Raw genomic sequence first — 15,006 nt, 5'->3', positions numbered from 1 at the left:
GCATGTTGTCAATAAGCTGTAATCTTTTATTTTTTATGGAAGATTGAGATTTTTATCTTTCATTCCAGTGGCTTTGTGGAATTGCAAATATTTACATTCTCCAGTTGTTGGCATGAAATTGTAATTCATTTTTCTCAGAGTTCTGTTTTAGTTTTATAGATTTTGTATTTTCATAAGCAGAAGAGTTTTTTTTTTTTTTTTTTTTTTTTTTTTTGAGATAGTTTCGACAATCTCGTTTCCAATGCCCTTTTCCCATGGTTGTTTCAGTGTTGTCTATGGAAATGTGTTTTATGGAAACTGACTGTGTTTTGCCAGAGATTTTCTGGATTGTTTCGCAGGTTTTTTCATCTTTATAGAAGAGATTCAGTTTGCTTATATAATTTTACCAGGAGTTTATTGGCTTTATTTGAAGAAGATAAAATTAGTGGTTGGGAGTTTGTCATTGAATTTACGCAGGGCTTTAAGTCATAAGAAACTAGCTTGTTTATTTGTCATTTTTTTTATTTGTTATTGCATAAGTGGAGTTCAATATTTTCTTTAGATTCTAAGATTTTCTCAACTTTCTCCTTCTTTACCTTTTATCTATCTTCATCTCTGAGGAAATTGTAGTTTGATCTATTGTTGGGGTTCTGGTTCTTGATTGAGATCGACTGAGTTTTGCTTGCCATGTTGTCAGTTTCGGTTCTTGTCTTTTTTATGTTGTTTATTTGTATTTATTTTCCTTTATTGTGGTTTCATTGGTCCGAGCCGTGCTGTTTTCAGTTTCTGCTGTTTCAAGAGTTTGAAATCACAAAGATACAGAAATGGTGGAACATGGAGCACTTGTTTTCCTTCAATTTTATTTTGCTTGGATTTTAAAGAAAAATATTAGGAGCATCACATACACCATAATCAATTTACCCTCTGCCTCTGCTTTTGACCACCTTTTGGGGATTATTTATATTATTTATAAGTGAGGGTTGGAATAGGAATATATGCTCTTGTGAGGAGGTAAATCTGGGTTTTGTATGGTGGGACTTGACCAGCCAACTGGTCAGCAGGTAAGGGCCAAAGTGAAGCATTACAGCACACATATCTACTTTCTCGGATTATGGATCATTCAGTCAACATGATCCCATTCTTAAGCATTAAAGATTTTCATCCATGGTAAACAGGTGGCCTCCAAATGAGAAAAAAAATTTTTTTTAGGTTTTTCGATTTGTAGAACAGGATTGAGTTTTGCAAAGAGAAAGAAAAAAAAATGTTTAGCGTAGTTTCGGTCAGGGATCCAGTATCTTCGGACGGTCTGATCTGGTAGCACCATGTATTTAGGAAAAGAAATGTGCACATCTAGAATCTTGCTAAGAGAATAAGGTAGAAAAAAAATATCAAAATCAATAAAATAAAGAAAATGGGAATCAAAGACAAGTTTTACCTCTGAATAATCTTGAGTACGAATATGAGCTTTGGCCATTGATTCTAACCAAGTCTTTCGGAGTTCTGGTGTACTGGCATAGGATTTGGCCAGGCAGTATTGAAGATCAACCAACATTTCTGGATTCTTCTCGTGTTCTTTCAGTTGAGCTGTGGCCATCAAAACTGTCCGAATACGTTTTGTTAAATCTTTTACTTCATGAGGGAAACTTGTTTTCTGAAAAATAAAATTCTCTTTTAAAATAAATTTTATTTACCTTAAGATAGTGTATTATTAGATTTTTTTTTTTTTTTAACTAAATGATCACTGATTATTTAGATGATTTGGACTGTAGTTCTCGTCTAGAATGTTATTTTTGCAACATTTCAGCCGACGTAACTTCCAACCTTCTTCAGAGCATCTTGTTAAATTAGAGAATCTTTTTGTCAAACTCGGGAATCTGCACAGAATTTCAAATGGAACTCTTTATTTAATCTCGTGTTCTACAAAAAAAAAAATCCCAAAGCTTCACTTTGTTTGTTAATTTCTGCCCAGCATTTTTTTTTTAATTGTTTTTTTTTTTTATTATTATTTTGGAAGCATGGCTTAATATATATATGCATATATATATTCCATTGTGGAGTGAGAATTTTTGGAGGATGTTCTTCCTTTGTCAATCACCAAGAAATATAAAATCTGGTAGAGATGACATATTTTTTTCAAATATAAAATAATCAGTTTAAAAAACTTATAAAAACACCAAGTTTGCCTCCTAAGTTTTAAGCCCCCTGTCCCGTCTCCCCCAATCCCTCTTCTCTACTCTCTCTTTTGTTCTTTTTCTTTATTACGATTTTTAATTCTTTTCCAAATAACAGAAAAATTTTGTAAAAAAGAATGACTATTTAAAATGTGGTTCCATTGTAAAAGATCCAGCCTGATGCTGCTGCTTTGATAAAGGAATTTCAACAGAAACATGTATGCAGATATGTAGCGAATAAACATAATATACTTATGCTCTGCTTGTCATAGAGCACTTTTGATAAACACCAGAATTTCAGTGGATTTACATCTAGGAAACTACAGCAATACAATCATTATATATATTTCCAGGTTTGTATCTGAGGGCGTGTTTAAAAAAAATAACTAAAAAAGATGCAACCTCGGTCTTCGTGAAGACCTGCATCTAGAAAGAGAACTGATATAAAACCTGAGGTCTCCTGTCTGTGACATTCAATTGCACCGAGATTAGTAATTGTTCCAAAAAGTGTGAATGCTTCTACATAAACCTTCACCACTTAAACAATTCATCTGTGTGGATTTTACACAACTTAATTGTTATATGAACCTTGTTAGTCAAAACTGACAGAAGAAATAAATATATATATATATATATATATATATATATATATATAGAGAGAGAGAGAGAGAGAGAGAAACCAATTATGTCTCTGTTCACACATCAGTTGTCAAAGGTTTATGATTGAGCAATCCAAAACACCCTCTCTAAGTCAGATCAACAAAAGTAGACTTTTTGATGCAATGAAAAAGCATCAGTTTATTTTTCAAATACGGAAGCTGATGAGGAGTTATCTTTCTTAGACTATTCTCCTTATCGACAGTTATATTTATACTATATTCAAGCTGATACTTGAAGAACCTTTTAAAATATTCAAAACAAAAAAAAAACAATGGAATTATCACAATATTAAATCACTAGCAAAGATACTTGGACTTTGCTGTACGCTCAGATGATCGCTTCGCGGGCACCCTTGCAGTAAGTGAATGTTGAGGGTGGAGGAGGGAGATCTGATTCAAATTCACAAAGAAGTTGGCCAGCGCCATGATCGCAGCCCCCAGGTTCATGGTAAACAACTTGGTGTGCATCATCCATAAATGGGAGAGTTTATGAAAAGCTACAGCAATTATGACCTTAACCTTTCACCTTGAAAAATGGTGTGCACCATCCCTAGGTCAGAGACCATCATGATCACTTGGTGTGTGCTCCAGGAAAGCATATATAAATAGGCTATGACCTTGACCTTTGACAATGTTGAAAAATGGTGTGTACCATCCCTAGGTGGGGAACTATCATCATGCCAGGTTTGGTCATGATCACTCCAGTGGCGTAGAGAGAGTTGTACACACACACACAAATGCTACTACTTTATATATATATATATATATATATATATATATATATATATATATATATATATATAATGATTATAAAAATTACTATAATAATAATGGTTAAAATTTTTATCAAAATTGAAGATATCTATATAGTCCATATTAACTACCCTTACATTTAGCAATTCTGTTATAAATTTTATAATGATTGGTTAATTTACATAACACACATATTTAGGATTATGAAAATATATCTGTGGCAAGTAAGCTACAAGGTTTATTTTTCATTCTCAAAAGTCATAAATATATTTAGATTAAACTATTTACTGAGGAAGTGAGTGAACAAGATATTTGAGTGTGATGGTGGAGGTTTGGTGGTAAAAGAGTCTCTAATATTCCTGCAATTGCTGGTATTGATAGTTAATTGAAATATTGTTTAGTATCAGTTATAAGAAAATATCTCATACTCTTACACACATAATTGAACGCCTTGTTTTTGTTTTGACAAAAATACACAATATATCAGTTTGCTTTTGTCACTGATTGCTTTAATCCTGAAAAATATTTGATTCTAACTAGCCAATTTCTTTTATTTTAGATCGCTGAGGCATGTTATGATATATTGAACAATAGAATGCAATTAAAATTAATTTCTTCAATAAAATAATCTATTTGGAGAGAATTTATTTTTGTATAGCTGCCATTATTATTTCTTTAAGCAAGGTAACTCCACACTAATAAAATTAAAAAAAGAAACAAAACAAAATATTCTATACTGGAAAAAAGAGAAAAGCAAAACACATTGCAGTAAATACAGTACTGACCAACATCCAAGTAGATACAGTTAATATATATATGGAGATGAGGTGAATGAACCCCCCCCCCCCCAAAAAAATCATTTTACCTGCATAGCCTTATCACTTTTTGCATAATTATTGACCATCACAAGACTCTCCTGAAAATATGAGTTGCAGATTCCCACCACATCACCAATGAGCTGAGAGACAGATATGATCACCTAAAAAACAAGATAAAAAATAAGACAAACAATGAAACATGAATTTTAAAATAGAATGCAACAAAATATATAAAAAAAAAAAAAACAGGAAAAAAATAGATTTGGTTGTTTTTGCTCAATTAAATTTAACTTCCAAAATAGTATTTAAAAAAATAGTGAAAAAAGAAAAACATTAGTGTTGTTTTTAAAAAAAAAAAATATATAAAAATGAAAGCAAAAATATTTCTGGTCAATGCCATGTAGGTACAGTTAGTAGACTAATAAACTGATGGTGGTTGTGCATGTTCTTGTGTATAATCTTAAGCATCAAAAATGATTTCAATGATTTTCCTTGGAGATGTCTCATATCTTGATTTTTTTTCTTTCTTTCTTTGTTTTCCAGAAAGGCACTACATATCTCTAGAAAATACTTAGAAAATGTATTGGTAACATCATTTCGCATGGTTTTTCTAGCTTAATGAGACATTACACAGACATGAGCTGGTAGTAAAGAGTGAGAAAGAGTTTATTTCTTTTGCTGGTTTCCATTCAAAATTCAAGATTTTTGCAGAAATAATTTAGCTTGAAAAAAAGGTTCATTTAATAAAGATTTATATTTGTTCAAAACTTCATGTTGTATAATATGAGAGGGTCAGATATTTTGATTACTTATAAGTAGTCAAAACTTACTTTTATCTTCAAATTATAATTTATTCTTGGAATTAAAACTTTTTTAATAAGACAGATATTAAAAGAAAAAAGAATAGAGAAAGTGAGGGCAAGAAAGAGAGAGAGAAATGAAGATGGGAGAGAGAGAGATGCATAGGACAGGGAAAGGTGTTGACGCTCATTTACCTGTAGATGCACTCTTGTAAAACTCGTTTTCTTACTAAATTCAAAATTTGACCTCATTAAAAGATATAATAATGCACAGGCCTCTTTGCGCGTCGTGCTAAGTCGAGAGTTACAGCAACGTAAAATCTGGAATCACAAAAGAAAAACAGAATTTTATTACACCATTTCCACAGAACACAAAACTCTCACTGCAAATTTGTTGAAAGGAATTTTCATAGTGTGCAAATCTACTTTTCAAACATTTGCCCGAGACAAGTCGAAACATGCTCATCTTTTATGTTTAAATTTTGAATAGCATTTTCATCATTAAAGAGCCAGATTGAATTTGAAGAAATGTTGTTCTTGCAATAACACTTAATTCTGCATAAATGCAGGTGTTGTAAAATACATCCTATTTTTTCAACCCAATCAAAAGAATAGAATATGCTAATTTAAAAATTCTGTAGCTTCACATGAAATGTTTAAAATATGCAGATTAAAATCTGCATATTTTAAAGACACAAAAATGATTTGATAAAACTCCAAAATATTTTAAAAAATAAAGGGCAATTTGAAATATTTTAAAGCCACAAAAGGTGAGAAAAGAAGATTTGCACGGAGGTACACTACATGCTAAGAATAAATAGCTTTGAGTGTCACTTGGAAGAGAGATCAGCTAACTAATGGCTGGTTGGATGGGAACCTTCGTTGAGTATCATATGTCAGTAAATAATATACTGAGATCTGTAGGACTTGGAAGACCCCCTTTTTTTATTTTTAAGACCTTCTGACTTGTAAGGAACGTTTTGGGGAAGAGCCAGTTTTAAAGAGACATTTTTAATGAAAATTGTTTTGAAGTTTATACGTAAATGTGAGAGCGAGAGAAAATGTTAGATGATAAACACAAATCAAAATAACTTCAAAAGCACAAATTCACAAGAGATATATTTTATAAGGTTACATAGACATGAAATGCAGGTTCATATTTTTTAGAGTCTTTGTAGAACAAAAAGGGATTCATTAGCTGAGATACCAAAAGAGTTTGAGTTGATAATTTAAGAGCCATGAATTATCCATGAGTCTGAAAAATCATAATCAAAACTTCTTCACTCAATTACACAAATTATATTTGATTAAAGGTTGTTAATAAGAGTCAGTATTCTTTTGTTTTCAAGGTAGAAAGAAAATTTAGTGAGAAAATTTAGGAATATTTAAAATAATTTTATACATTTGTTTTTGATGAGCAGACAACAATGTGAACCATTTAATGTGCTGTATGTATGTGTGCATATTAGTATCAGAGTTTGTATTATTATGAATGTGTGTATGTGTGAGTTGAGATAGCAACCCCAAGATCAACAAAGGGGCAAGGAGGGTTGAATGAAATAAATGTTAGCTCTGGCTCAACTCTTTATTGATGAAAAATCAGGTTTTTTATGCATTCAGGTTGGATCAAAACGGCATTTTTTATAAATTCAGAGAAATACATCAAAGTTGTGCTTTTAGGTTATGACAATGCAGTTTAGTAGAAAAACACTGGTGGATACGAGACAAGGTAAAAAAATAAATAAATGATGATATTGAAAAATTTCAATAATTTTCGATTATTAATTATTTATTTAATTAAATTATTTGATAAAGGAAAAACAATAAAAAAAGGCATGATTTAAAAAATGTGAAAGTAAAGCGATTTCCGGGCAACACTAAGTTTTTTTTGTTGTTGTTTTTTTTTTATAAAAACTATCAATCAATTTAATCTTAAAGATAACAAACGATTAAAATTTAATCTTTTTTTTTTTTAATTAAAGAAAAACAATGTCCTCAAATAATGAAAATATGTCGAGACACTGTTCATTTATTTCATTGCTGCAAGGTGTTTCATTTTTCTTTCTTTCTGTTTAAATAATTTAACCAAAACCAATTTGTTAATGCCCTCCACCACCACCGCCATTTTTGTAATTCATAAGACGGCCATTTTCTGAAGACATTTTAATTACATCGCATTTGTTTAACAATAGACAAATATTATTTTAGCATCTGATTCAGATTGATGCTTAATCACTTTTGAAGTTAAACAAAAAAAATATTTATTTGCAGTAAATCTGAATTCTGGTATTAGAAAAAAGATTCTAAAAGTTTTTATGCATCACAGAAAAAGATAAATTCAACAGACGATCACTTAAAAAAAAAAAATGTTATTGCATCAAATTATAGTGAAAGAGCCACATTGCTGAACTTATTATCAGCGTAGACTGAGAGAAGAGTTTTTGTGCCATGTCATAGTTTTGTACAGAAAGGGGGTATGTATCCACCTCTCCCAATTAAATAAAGTAAACCTAAACTCAAGACTTGGTAGAGCAATTAGTCTAGAGAGAGGAAAACTCTGAAATGACACTAGACTACTTGAAAGTGGTACTGTGTCATTAGTGAAGAGAAGAGATGGCCAATGTAAAGCCATGGCATGGTCCCTGGCTTTTATAGAGGCCATCTTGGACAATGACAGCGTCTTTAGTCAAAATCCAAACCAACATTTAATCTAAATTGGGTATTAAAGTTATGTTTTAGTGAAGGAATCAAATGTATGCGTATGCATGCATACAAAATGTAAATAAACGAAACCTCGAAAGAATAGAAGGGTCACCAGTTAGCAAGTGCTACCTAAAAATATGAACAAAGTTTTGTAAAAGAAAAATTAAGAACAGAACTTTATAACAAAACATTTTTATACAAGAGATAATAAAAAAAAAAAAGTACTTTCAGTTATTTATACAAACACGTATTTGATAAGGGAAGTTGGGTTAGTAGTCCAAGACTTACAATTATGTAGGTCAACATATTCATAATGTGAATATGTGTGCGTAATATATGTGTGTGAGTATTTGTAAGTGTGGTATTGTTCATGTTTGTGTGTTGATTTACCCTGTTTTTGCTAGTGCGTGTGTATAGCTGTGAGTAGTAATTTCTTTCTGTTTGCCTGATAGTCAGAATGTAAACTTGGAGTCATTGAGTTCCCCCCTCCCCTTCTTCCATGCCCTGCACAGAGGAGTTGTTGAGCAGACGTTCTGGAGTCTTGTGCAGGTGCAGCTAGCAAAATCTTCTTGTGAAAACAAATTTTGTTTACCTGTTCTACATTTGCACTAACATACGACTTTTACATGTACGTGTTATCTTTACATGTACGTGTTACTTTTGAGAGTTTGGGACGATTTTCATTATCTGTACATGTACGTGTTATCTTTACATGTACGTGTTACTTTTGGGAGTTTGGGACGATTTTCATTGGCTGAAAATATTTTGTGTTCAATCGTTTCTGTAAAAACTTCCTTGTTTTGGGAAGTGAGGAAGAAAGCGAATTCCAATGAAGTAGAAAAAGAAAGAAGGTAGGCAATTAGAACCATTTGTGTTTTAGTGTTCATCAGAATCACTTCTCAGTCTCAATAAAGAATCAGCTCTGGGTATCCAAACACATTCAAACTATGTCCCTTTCACACTAAGAATTGTACTGCAAATTACTAAGGACTTCTACAGCTGACAGAATGAAGGCATGCTATCCGCATAGATTAAATAAAGGGTGCTGTTCAAAATTCCATGCAGATTCCCAAGTTTGACAAGGTATACCTGAAAAAGGTCAGAGGTTGCAGATTTGGCAACTATCGATTATTTTGAGTTCATCTTGGTTTGGCAATTCATCATAAAGAGACTAACACTCGAGCAGTATTGACAAGTTGTGCAAATTTATTTTATTTAGAATTAATGAAGAAATAATTTCACAAAAAGACGTGTCAAGTGGCCACCTCATTTTTTTTTTTTTTTTTTTACAAGGTGGTCACCACTTATCAAGGCCTGGAAGCCATTCAGGGGTAAAGGTAATTGTAAGTACAGGACGTTAGTGTGGAGATTTAATAAAGTGTCTACTTAAGGGGGCGGTTCATCAGGAATTTTTTTTACATTGGACCTGAAGACATCCAGGTTGTAGTCCGGTGGGAAGCAGGCAGACGGAACAGAGTTCCACAGGTGTGCAGTTCTAAGAAAGAAGCTTTGTTCATGGAATCTACGTTTTGATTTAGGCATAGATAAAGAGTGGGGAAAGTTTTTGACAGTGGATTCAGCTAGACGAGTGTTTTTTGTAAAAGATTGGCGAGGGGGTCCAGAGATTGGAGTTCAGACGAGCACCTGCCATGGAAATAACGATAAAACAAAGATAGGCTTGCAACGTCTCTTCTGTGAGAGAGAGGTTGCAGGGAAGAGAAAAGGGCATCCCCCACTAAGCCACAAAGTCTATTTTGTACTATGTCAAGGCAGGATAGGCTATTTTTAGCAGCTCCTGCCCAGATATGGCAGCAGTATTCCATCCTTGGACGTACTTGGTTTTTATATAGATAGAGATTTGCATCAGTAATGAGATATCTTCTGGAGCGGTAGAAGGATCCCACCATCTTTTCAGCAACCTTGGCAACAGACTTGATGTACGTGTTCCATTTCAGATCAGGAGTGAAGGTCAAGCCCAGAAGCTTGTCAAAACATGGGGCTTCTCCTAGACGAGAGCCATCCATTTCAATTGATGCCAGTACACATGGTCCCAAACTTTACGTCCAAGTGGTAATATGCCCTTTTTTTTTAGGTGAACAAGAGTAAAAAAAATTGTATAATGCAGACTAGAATAATCTCTACTTTTTTCATATATTATAATAAATCGTATTTCTGTCTGTTTATTTGTTTATTCACAATTTAATTAATATGTACAAAAGTAGACGGTATCATAAATTCTATTCCATACTGAAGACATACATACACATTTATTCCAGCATGAAATCTATGTATACTATTCATTCAATGAGTAACCTCATTTGCATATTACATTATCCATTTTAATAATTAGCTTGATGCTATTGTTTGTTGTAATAGAATCGTTTTAATTGTTTTGTTTAGAAATATTATTTCAAGTTGATTTATTTTTTAAATTACTCTATATTGAATTTATTTTCAATTATTAATAGCTGACAACAGTTCGACTTAAAACTGGAAGCAAGCTTATTTATTTAAGCCATGAGAGTTATTTCCTCTTTAAGTGATGAGAGTTACTGTGCATTTGATTTTCATAGAAAGAGATAGATGCATTTTAGGCTTCCCTAAATCAAATATGTGGTCAGTATACATAAGTTAGGATATTTGGTGTATGGAACTAAAAATTAAACCCTCCACTCAACAATGTTTGGATCAGGCAACGCCATTTATGTAATGCTAGTTTTGATATAAATGTCCAGAAAAATTACAAATAAAAGATTACAGAATTTAAGAAAACGTTAAACATTTCTGAAAAGAATGTTGAACTTACTTCATAGCAGAGGTCACCACAGAGCTTTGCATTGCCCTTAAACAACACAGCCTGAAACTAAATAAAAAAAAATGACAAGATTTAGACAAAGAAAAACGAAGAGAAAAGCTTATGTGCTTATAAAGTTAAACAACCAAATATTTGTGTTCCTATTTACTTGCCTCCAATCCCCCAGGAGAAGAGCAAGATAAAAAAAAAAAAAGAAGATTATCTTATTATCTAAGATGGTGATTAATCTGATGTCATTAAAAAATTTTTTTGACTTTACCCATTTTAAAATGAATTGTTCTGAAATCAAAATTATCTCGGCCCATCAACTAGTACAATTTTACTAAATATGATTCAAAAAGTGACATTTATTGATTTTATAATCACATCAACTTAAAATACATAGAAAATCTCCTTAAAAGAATCTGTTCCTAATATATCCATATCTTTGTGCAATACATGGAACTGTATAAATAAGAGCCTATGCCCTCCAGGAAATAACTGCATGCACAACAATATAATTTATAAATTTGTCATTAAACAAAATAGCATAAATCATATAAATAACAGTTACATTAATAATGATATACATACTGAAAGTGATATAAACGCTAACAGTATATTGTTCATCGATCGAAACAATGTAGACTATCTGATCATTCTAAGGATAATGTACGACACATGCTGGGAGTTTGAAGTGAAGCTGTTTTATGAGATCAAGCCTTATTTTCTTGTCCCAACCAGCCTGATCCAGCAGCAGAACAGTGTCAAGACAGGGGGAAGCAAGGGCGGATGCAGGAGTTGTCAAAAGTATCAACATGCACCTACATAGAGCACCCGGTATTCACAAATGGTCACCCATCTGATACTGGCCAGACCCAACGTTAACTTCAGTGATTTAATGAAAACCAGTGTGCTGACGTGATTATGCCACATATCCAATACTAACAGTTAAAGTTCTGTGGCCTTCCGGCCGCGATCAAAGTGTAGCATCTGTTCCGGCAGATACACTTCTTGGCCTTCGGGACAAGATCAAAGTGTAGTATCTGTTCTTCAGATGCTGCAAGCTATGACTAGCTATGACTAGCAAAGACCAGATGTGGGGACAACCCCACATGCCTGACCATTAACCAGCTCTCATTTCCCACCTCTCGGGAGCTGGTCCCCTTTTTCCCTTCCTCCTCCCTTCACTCCTCACATTAAAAATCGGCCTTGTGCCTAATTTGCTCGGTGGGGGAGCAAATAAATACCATCTGTTCCGGCAGATACTACACTTAAGATGGTTTGTACCAGTCAATGGAGGGGAAGCCCTCTATACTGGGACAATTGTTATTTTTGGTAGCCGGAGTGCCCCCTTTTTGCCTGCTTTAGGGGGAGCTGGTTTTTGCCTCACATTAAAAACGGCCTTGTGCCTAATTTGCTCAGTGGGGGAGCAAATAAATACCATCTGTTCCGGCAGATACTGCAAGCTATGACTAGCAAGGACCAGATGTGGGGGCAACCCCACATGCCTGACCATTAACCAGCTCCCATTTCCCACCTCTCAGGAGCTGGTCCCCTTTTTCCCTTCCCCCTCCCTTCACTCCTCACATTAAAAATCAGCCTTGTGCCTAATTTGCTCGGTGGGGGAGCAAATAAATACCATCTGTTCCGGCAGATGCTGCACTTAAGATAATTTGTACCAGTCAATGGAGGGGAAGCCCTCTATACTGGGACAATTATTATTTTTGGTAACCAGAGTGCCCCCTTTTTGCCTACTTTTAGGGGAGCTGGTTTTTACCTCACATTAAAAATCGGCCTTGTGCCTAATTTGCTCAGTGGGGGAGCAAATAAACACCATCTGTTCCGGCAGATGCTGCACTTAAGATAATTTGTACCAGTCAATGGAGGGGAAACCCTCTATACTGGGACAATTATTATTTTTGGTAACCAGAGTGCCCCCTTTTTGCCTACTTTTAGGGGAGCTGGTTTTTACCTCACATTAAAAACGGCCTTGTGCCTAATTTGCTCAGTGGGGGAGCAAATAAATACCATCTGTTCCGGCAGATACTGCAAGCAAAGACCAGATGTGGGGGCAACCCCACATACCTGACCTTTAACCAGCTCCCATTTCCCACCTCTCGGGAGCTGGTCCCCTTTTTCCCTTCCCCCTCCCTTCACTCCTCACATTAAAAATTGGCCTTGTGCCTAATTTGCTCGGTGGGGGAGCAAATAAACACCATCTGTTCCGGCAGATACTGCAAGCTATGACTAGCAAAGACCAGATGTGGGGGCAACCCCACATGCCTGACCATTAACCAGCTCCCATTTCCCACCTCTCGGGAGCTGGTCCCCTTTTTCCCTTCCCCTTCCCTTCACTCCTCACATTAAAAATCGGCCTTGTGCCTAATTTGCTCGGTGGGGGAGCAAATAAATACCATCTGTTCCGGCAGATACTGCACTTAAGATAATTTGTACCAGTCAATGGAGGGGAAACCCTCTATACTGGGACAATTATTATTTTTGGTAACCAGAGTGCCCCCTTTTTGCCTACTTTTAGGGGAGCTGGTTTTTACCTCACATTAAAAATCGGCCTTGTGCCTAATTTGCTCAGTGGGGGAGCAAATAAACACCATCTGTTCCGGCAGATGCTGCACTTAAGATAATTTGTACCAGTCAATGGAGGGGAAACCCTCTATACTGGGACAATTATTATTTTTGGTAACCAGAGTGCCCCCTTTTTGCCTACTTTTAGGGGAGCTGGTTTTTACCTCACATTAAAAACGGCCTTGTGCCTAATTTGCTCAGTGGGGGAGCAAATAAATACCATCTGTTCCGGCAGATACTGCAAGCAAAGACCAGATGTGGGGGCAACCCCACATACCTGACCTTTAACCAGCTCCCATTTCCCACCTCTCGGGAGCTGGTCCCCTTTTTCCCTTCCCCCTCCCTTCACTCCTCACATTAAAAATTGGCCTTGTGCCTAATTTGCTCGGTGGGGGAGCAAATAAACACCATCTGTTCCGGCAGATACTGCAAGCTATGACTAGCAAAGACCAGATGTGGGGGCAACCCCACATGCCTGACCATTAACCAGCTCCCATTTCCCACCTCTCGGGAGCTGGTCCCCTTTTTCCCTTCCCCTTCCCTTCACTCCTCACATTAAAAATCGGCCTTGTGCCTAATTTGCTCGGTGGGGGAGCAAATAAATACCATCTGTTCCGGCAGATACTGCACTTAAGATAATTTGTACCAGTCAATGGAGGGGAAACCCTCTATACTGGGACAATTATTATTTTTGGTAACCAGAGTGCCCCCTTTTTGCCTACTTTTAGGGGAGCTGGTTTTTACCTCACATTAAAAATGGCCTTGTGCCTAATTTGCTCAGTGGGGGAGCAAATAAACACCATCTGTTCCGGCAGATACTGCAAGCTATGACTAGCTATGACTAGCAAAGACCAGATGTGGGGGCAACCCCACATGCCTGACCTTTAACCAGCTCCCATTTCCCACCTCTCGGAAGCTGGTCCCCTTTTTCCCTTCCCCCTCCCTTCACTCCTCACATTAAAAATCGGCCTTGTGCCTAATTTGCTCGGTGGGGGAGCAAATAAATACCATCTGTTCCGGCAGATACTGCAAGCAAGGACCATGTGTGGGGGCAGCTCCACATATAAGACCTTGGTCATTGTAGGGGCGACCCTTCATACCAATTGTCACTATCCAGCTCCCCTACTCTCCGGGGAGTCGGTCCCCATTTCCCCTTCACTCCTCACTTTAAAAATCGGCCTTGTGCCTAATTTGCTCGGTGGGGGAGCAAATAAATACCATCTGTTCCGGCAGATACTGCAAGCAAAGACCATATGTGGGGGCGACCCCACATATAAGACCTTGGTCAAGGTAGGGGCAACCCTTCATACCAATTGTCACTATCCAGCTCCCCTACTCCCCGGGGAGTTGGTCCCCATTTCCCCTTCACTCCTCACATTAAAAATCGGCCTTGTGCCTTATTTGCTCGGTGGGGGAGCAAATAAATACCATCTGTTCCGGCAGATGCTGCAAAGCTATGACTAGCACAGACCAGCTATGACTAGCAAAGACCATATGTGGGGGTAACCCCACATATCTGACCTTGGTCACTGAAGGGGCAACCCTTCATACCAACAGTTTCTAATCCAGCTCCCACTTCCCTCCTCTCGGGAGCTGGATCCCCATTTCCTTCCCCCTATCTCCACATTAAAAACGGCCTCCTGCCTAATTTGCTCAGTGGGGAAGCAAATAAATAAACAAAGTGTAGTATCTGTTCTTCAGATGCAGCACTTCCATTTCTCGTTCTCTTTCAGTGGAGGAGAA

At 36.0% G+C, this 15,006-nt stretch overlaps 1 protein-coding gene across 23 annotated transcripts in view; it reads right to left on the bottom strand.

Moving 5' to 3' along the window:
• LOC145287890 (dedicator of cytokinesis protein 9-like) overlaps positions 1–15,006 on the bottom strand; it is a 718,435-nt gene that overhangs the window by 225,429 nt on the left and 478,000 nt on the right. For all 23 annotated transcript variants that reach the window (XM_080135819.1, XM_080135816.1, XM_080135818.1 and 20 more), the window contains 4 exons: positions 10,690–10,746; positions 5,376–5,501; positions 4,428–4,541; positions 1,415–1,630 (listed from right to left, as the gene is read on the bottom strand). In XM_080135819.1, the coding sequence (XP_079991945.1) occupies positions 1,415–1,630; positions 4,428–4,541; positions 5,376–5,501; positions 10,690–10,746 (513 nt within the window). The remainder of the gene's footprint in view (positions 1–1,414; positions 1,631–4,427; positions 4,542–5,375; positions 5,502–10,689; positions 10,747–15,006) is intronic.

The sequence above is a fragment of the Euprymna scolopes genome, chromosome 11 (genome assembly GCF_053919585.1).
Source record: "Euprymna scolopes isolate OS-2025 chromosome 11, ASM5391958v1, whole genome shotgun sequence".
NCBI classification, from domain to species: Eukaryota; Metazoa; Mollusca; class Cephalopoda; order Sepiida; family Sepiolidae; genus Euprymna; species Euprymna scolopes.
This window is presented reverse-complemented; position numbering and strand designations above follow the sequence as displayed.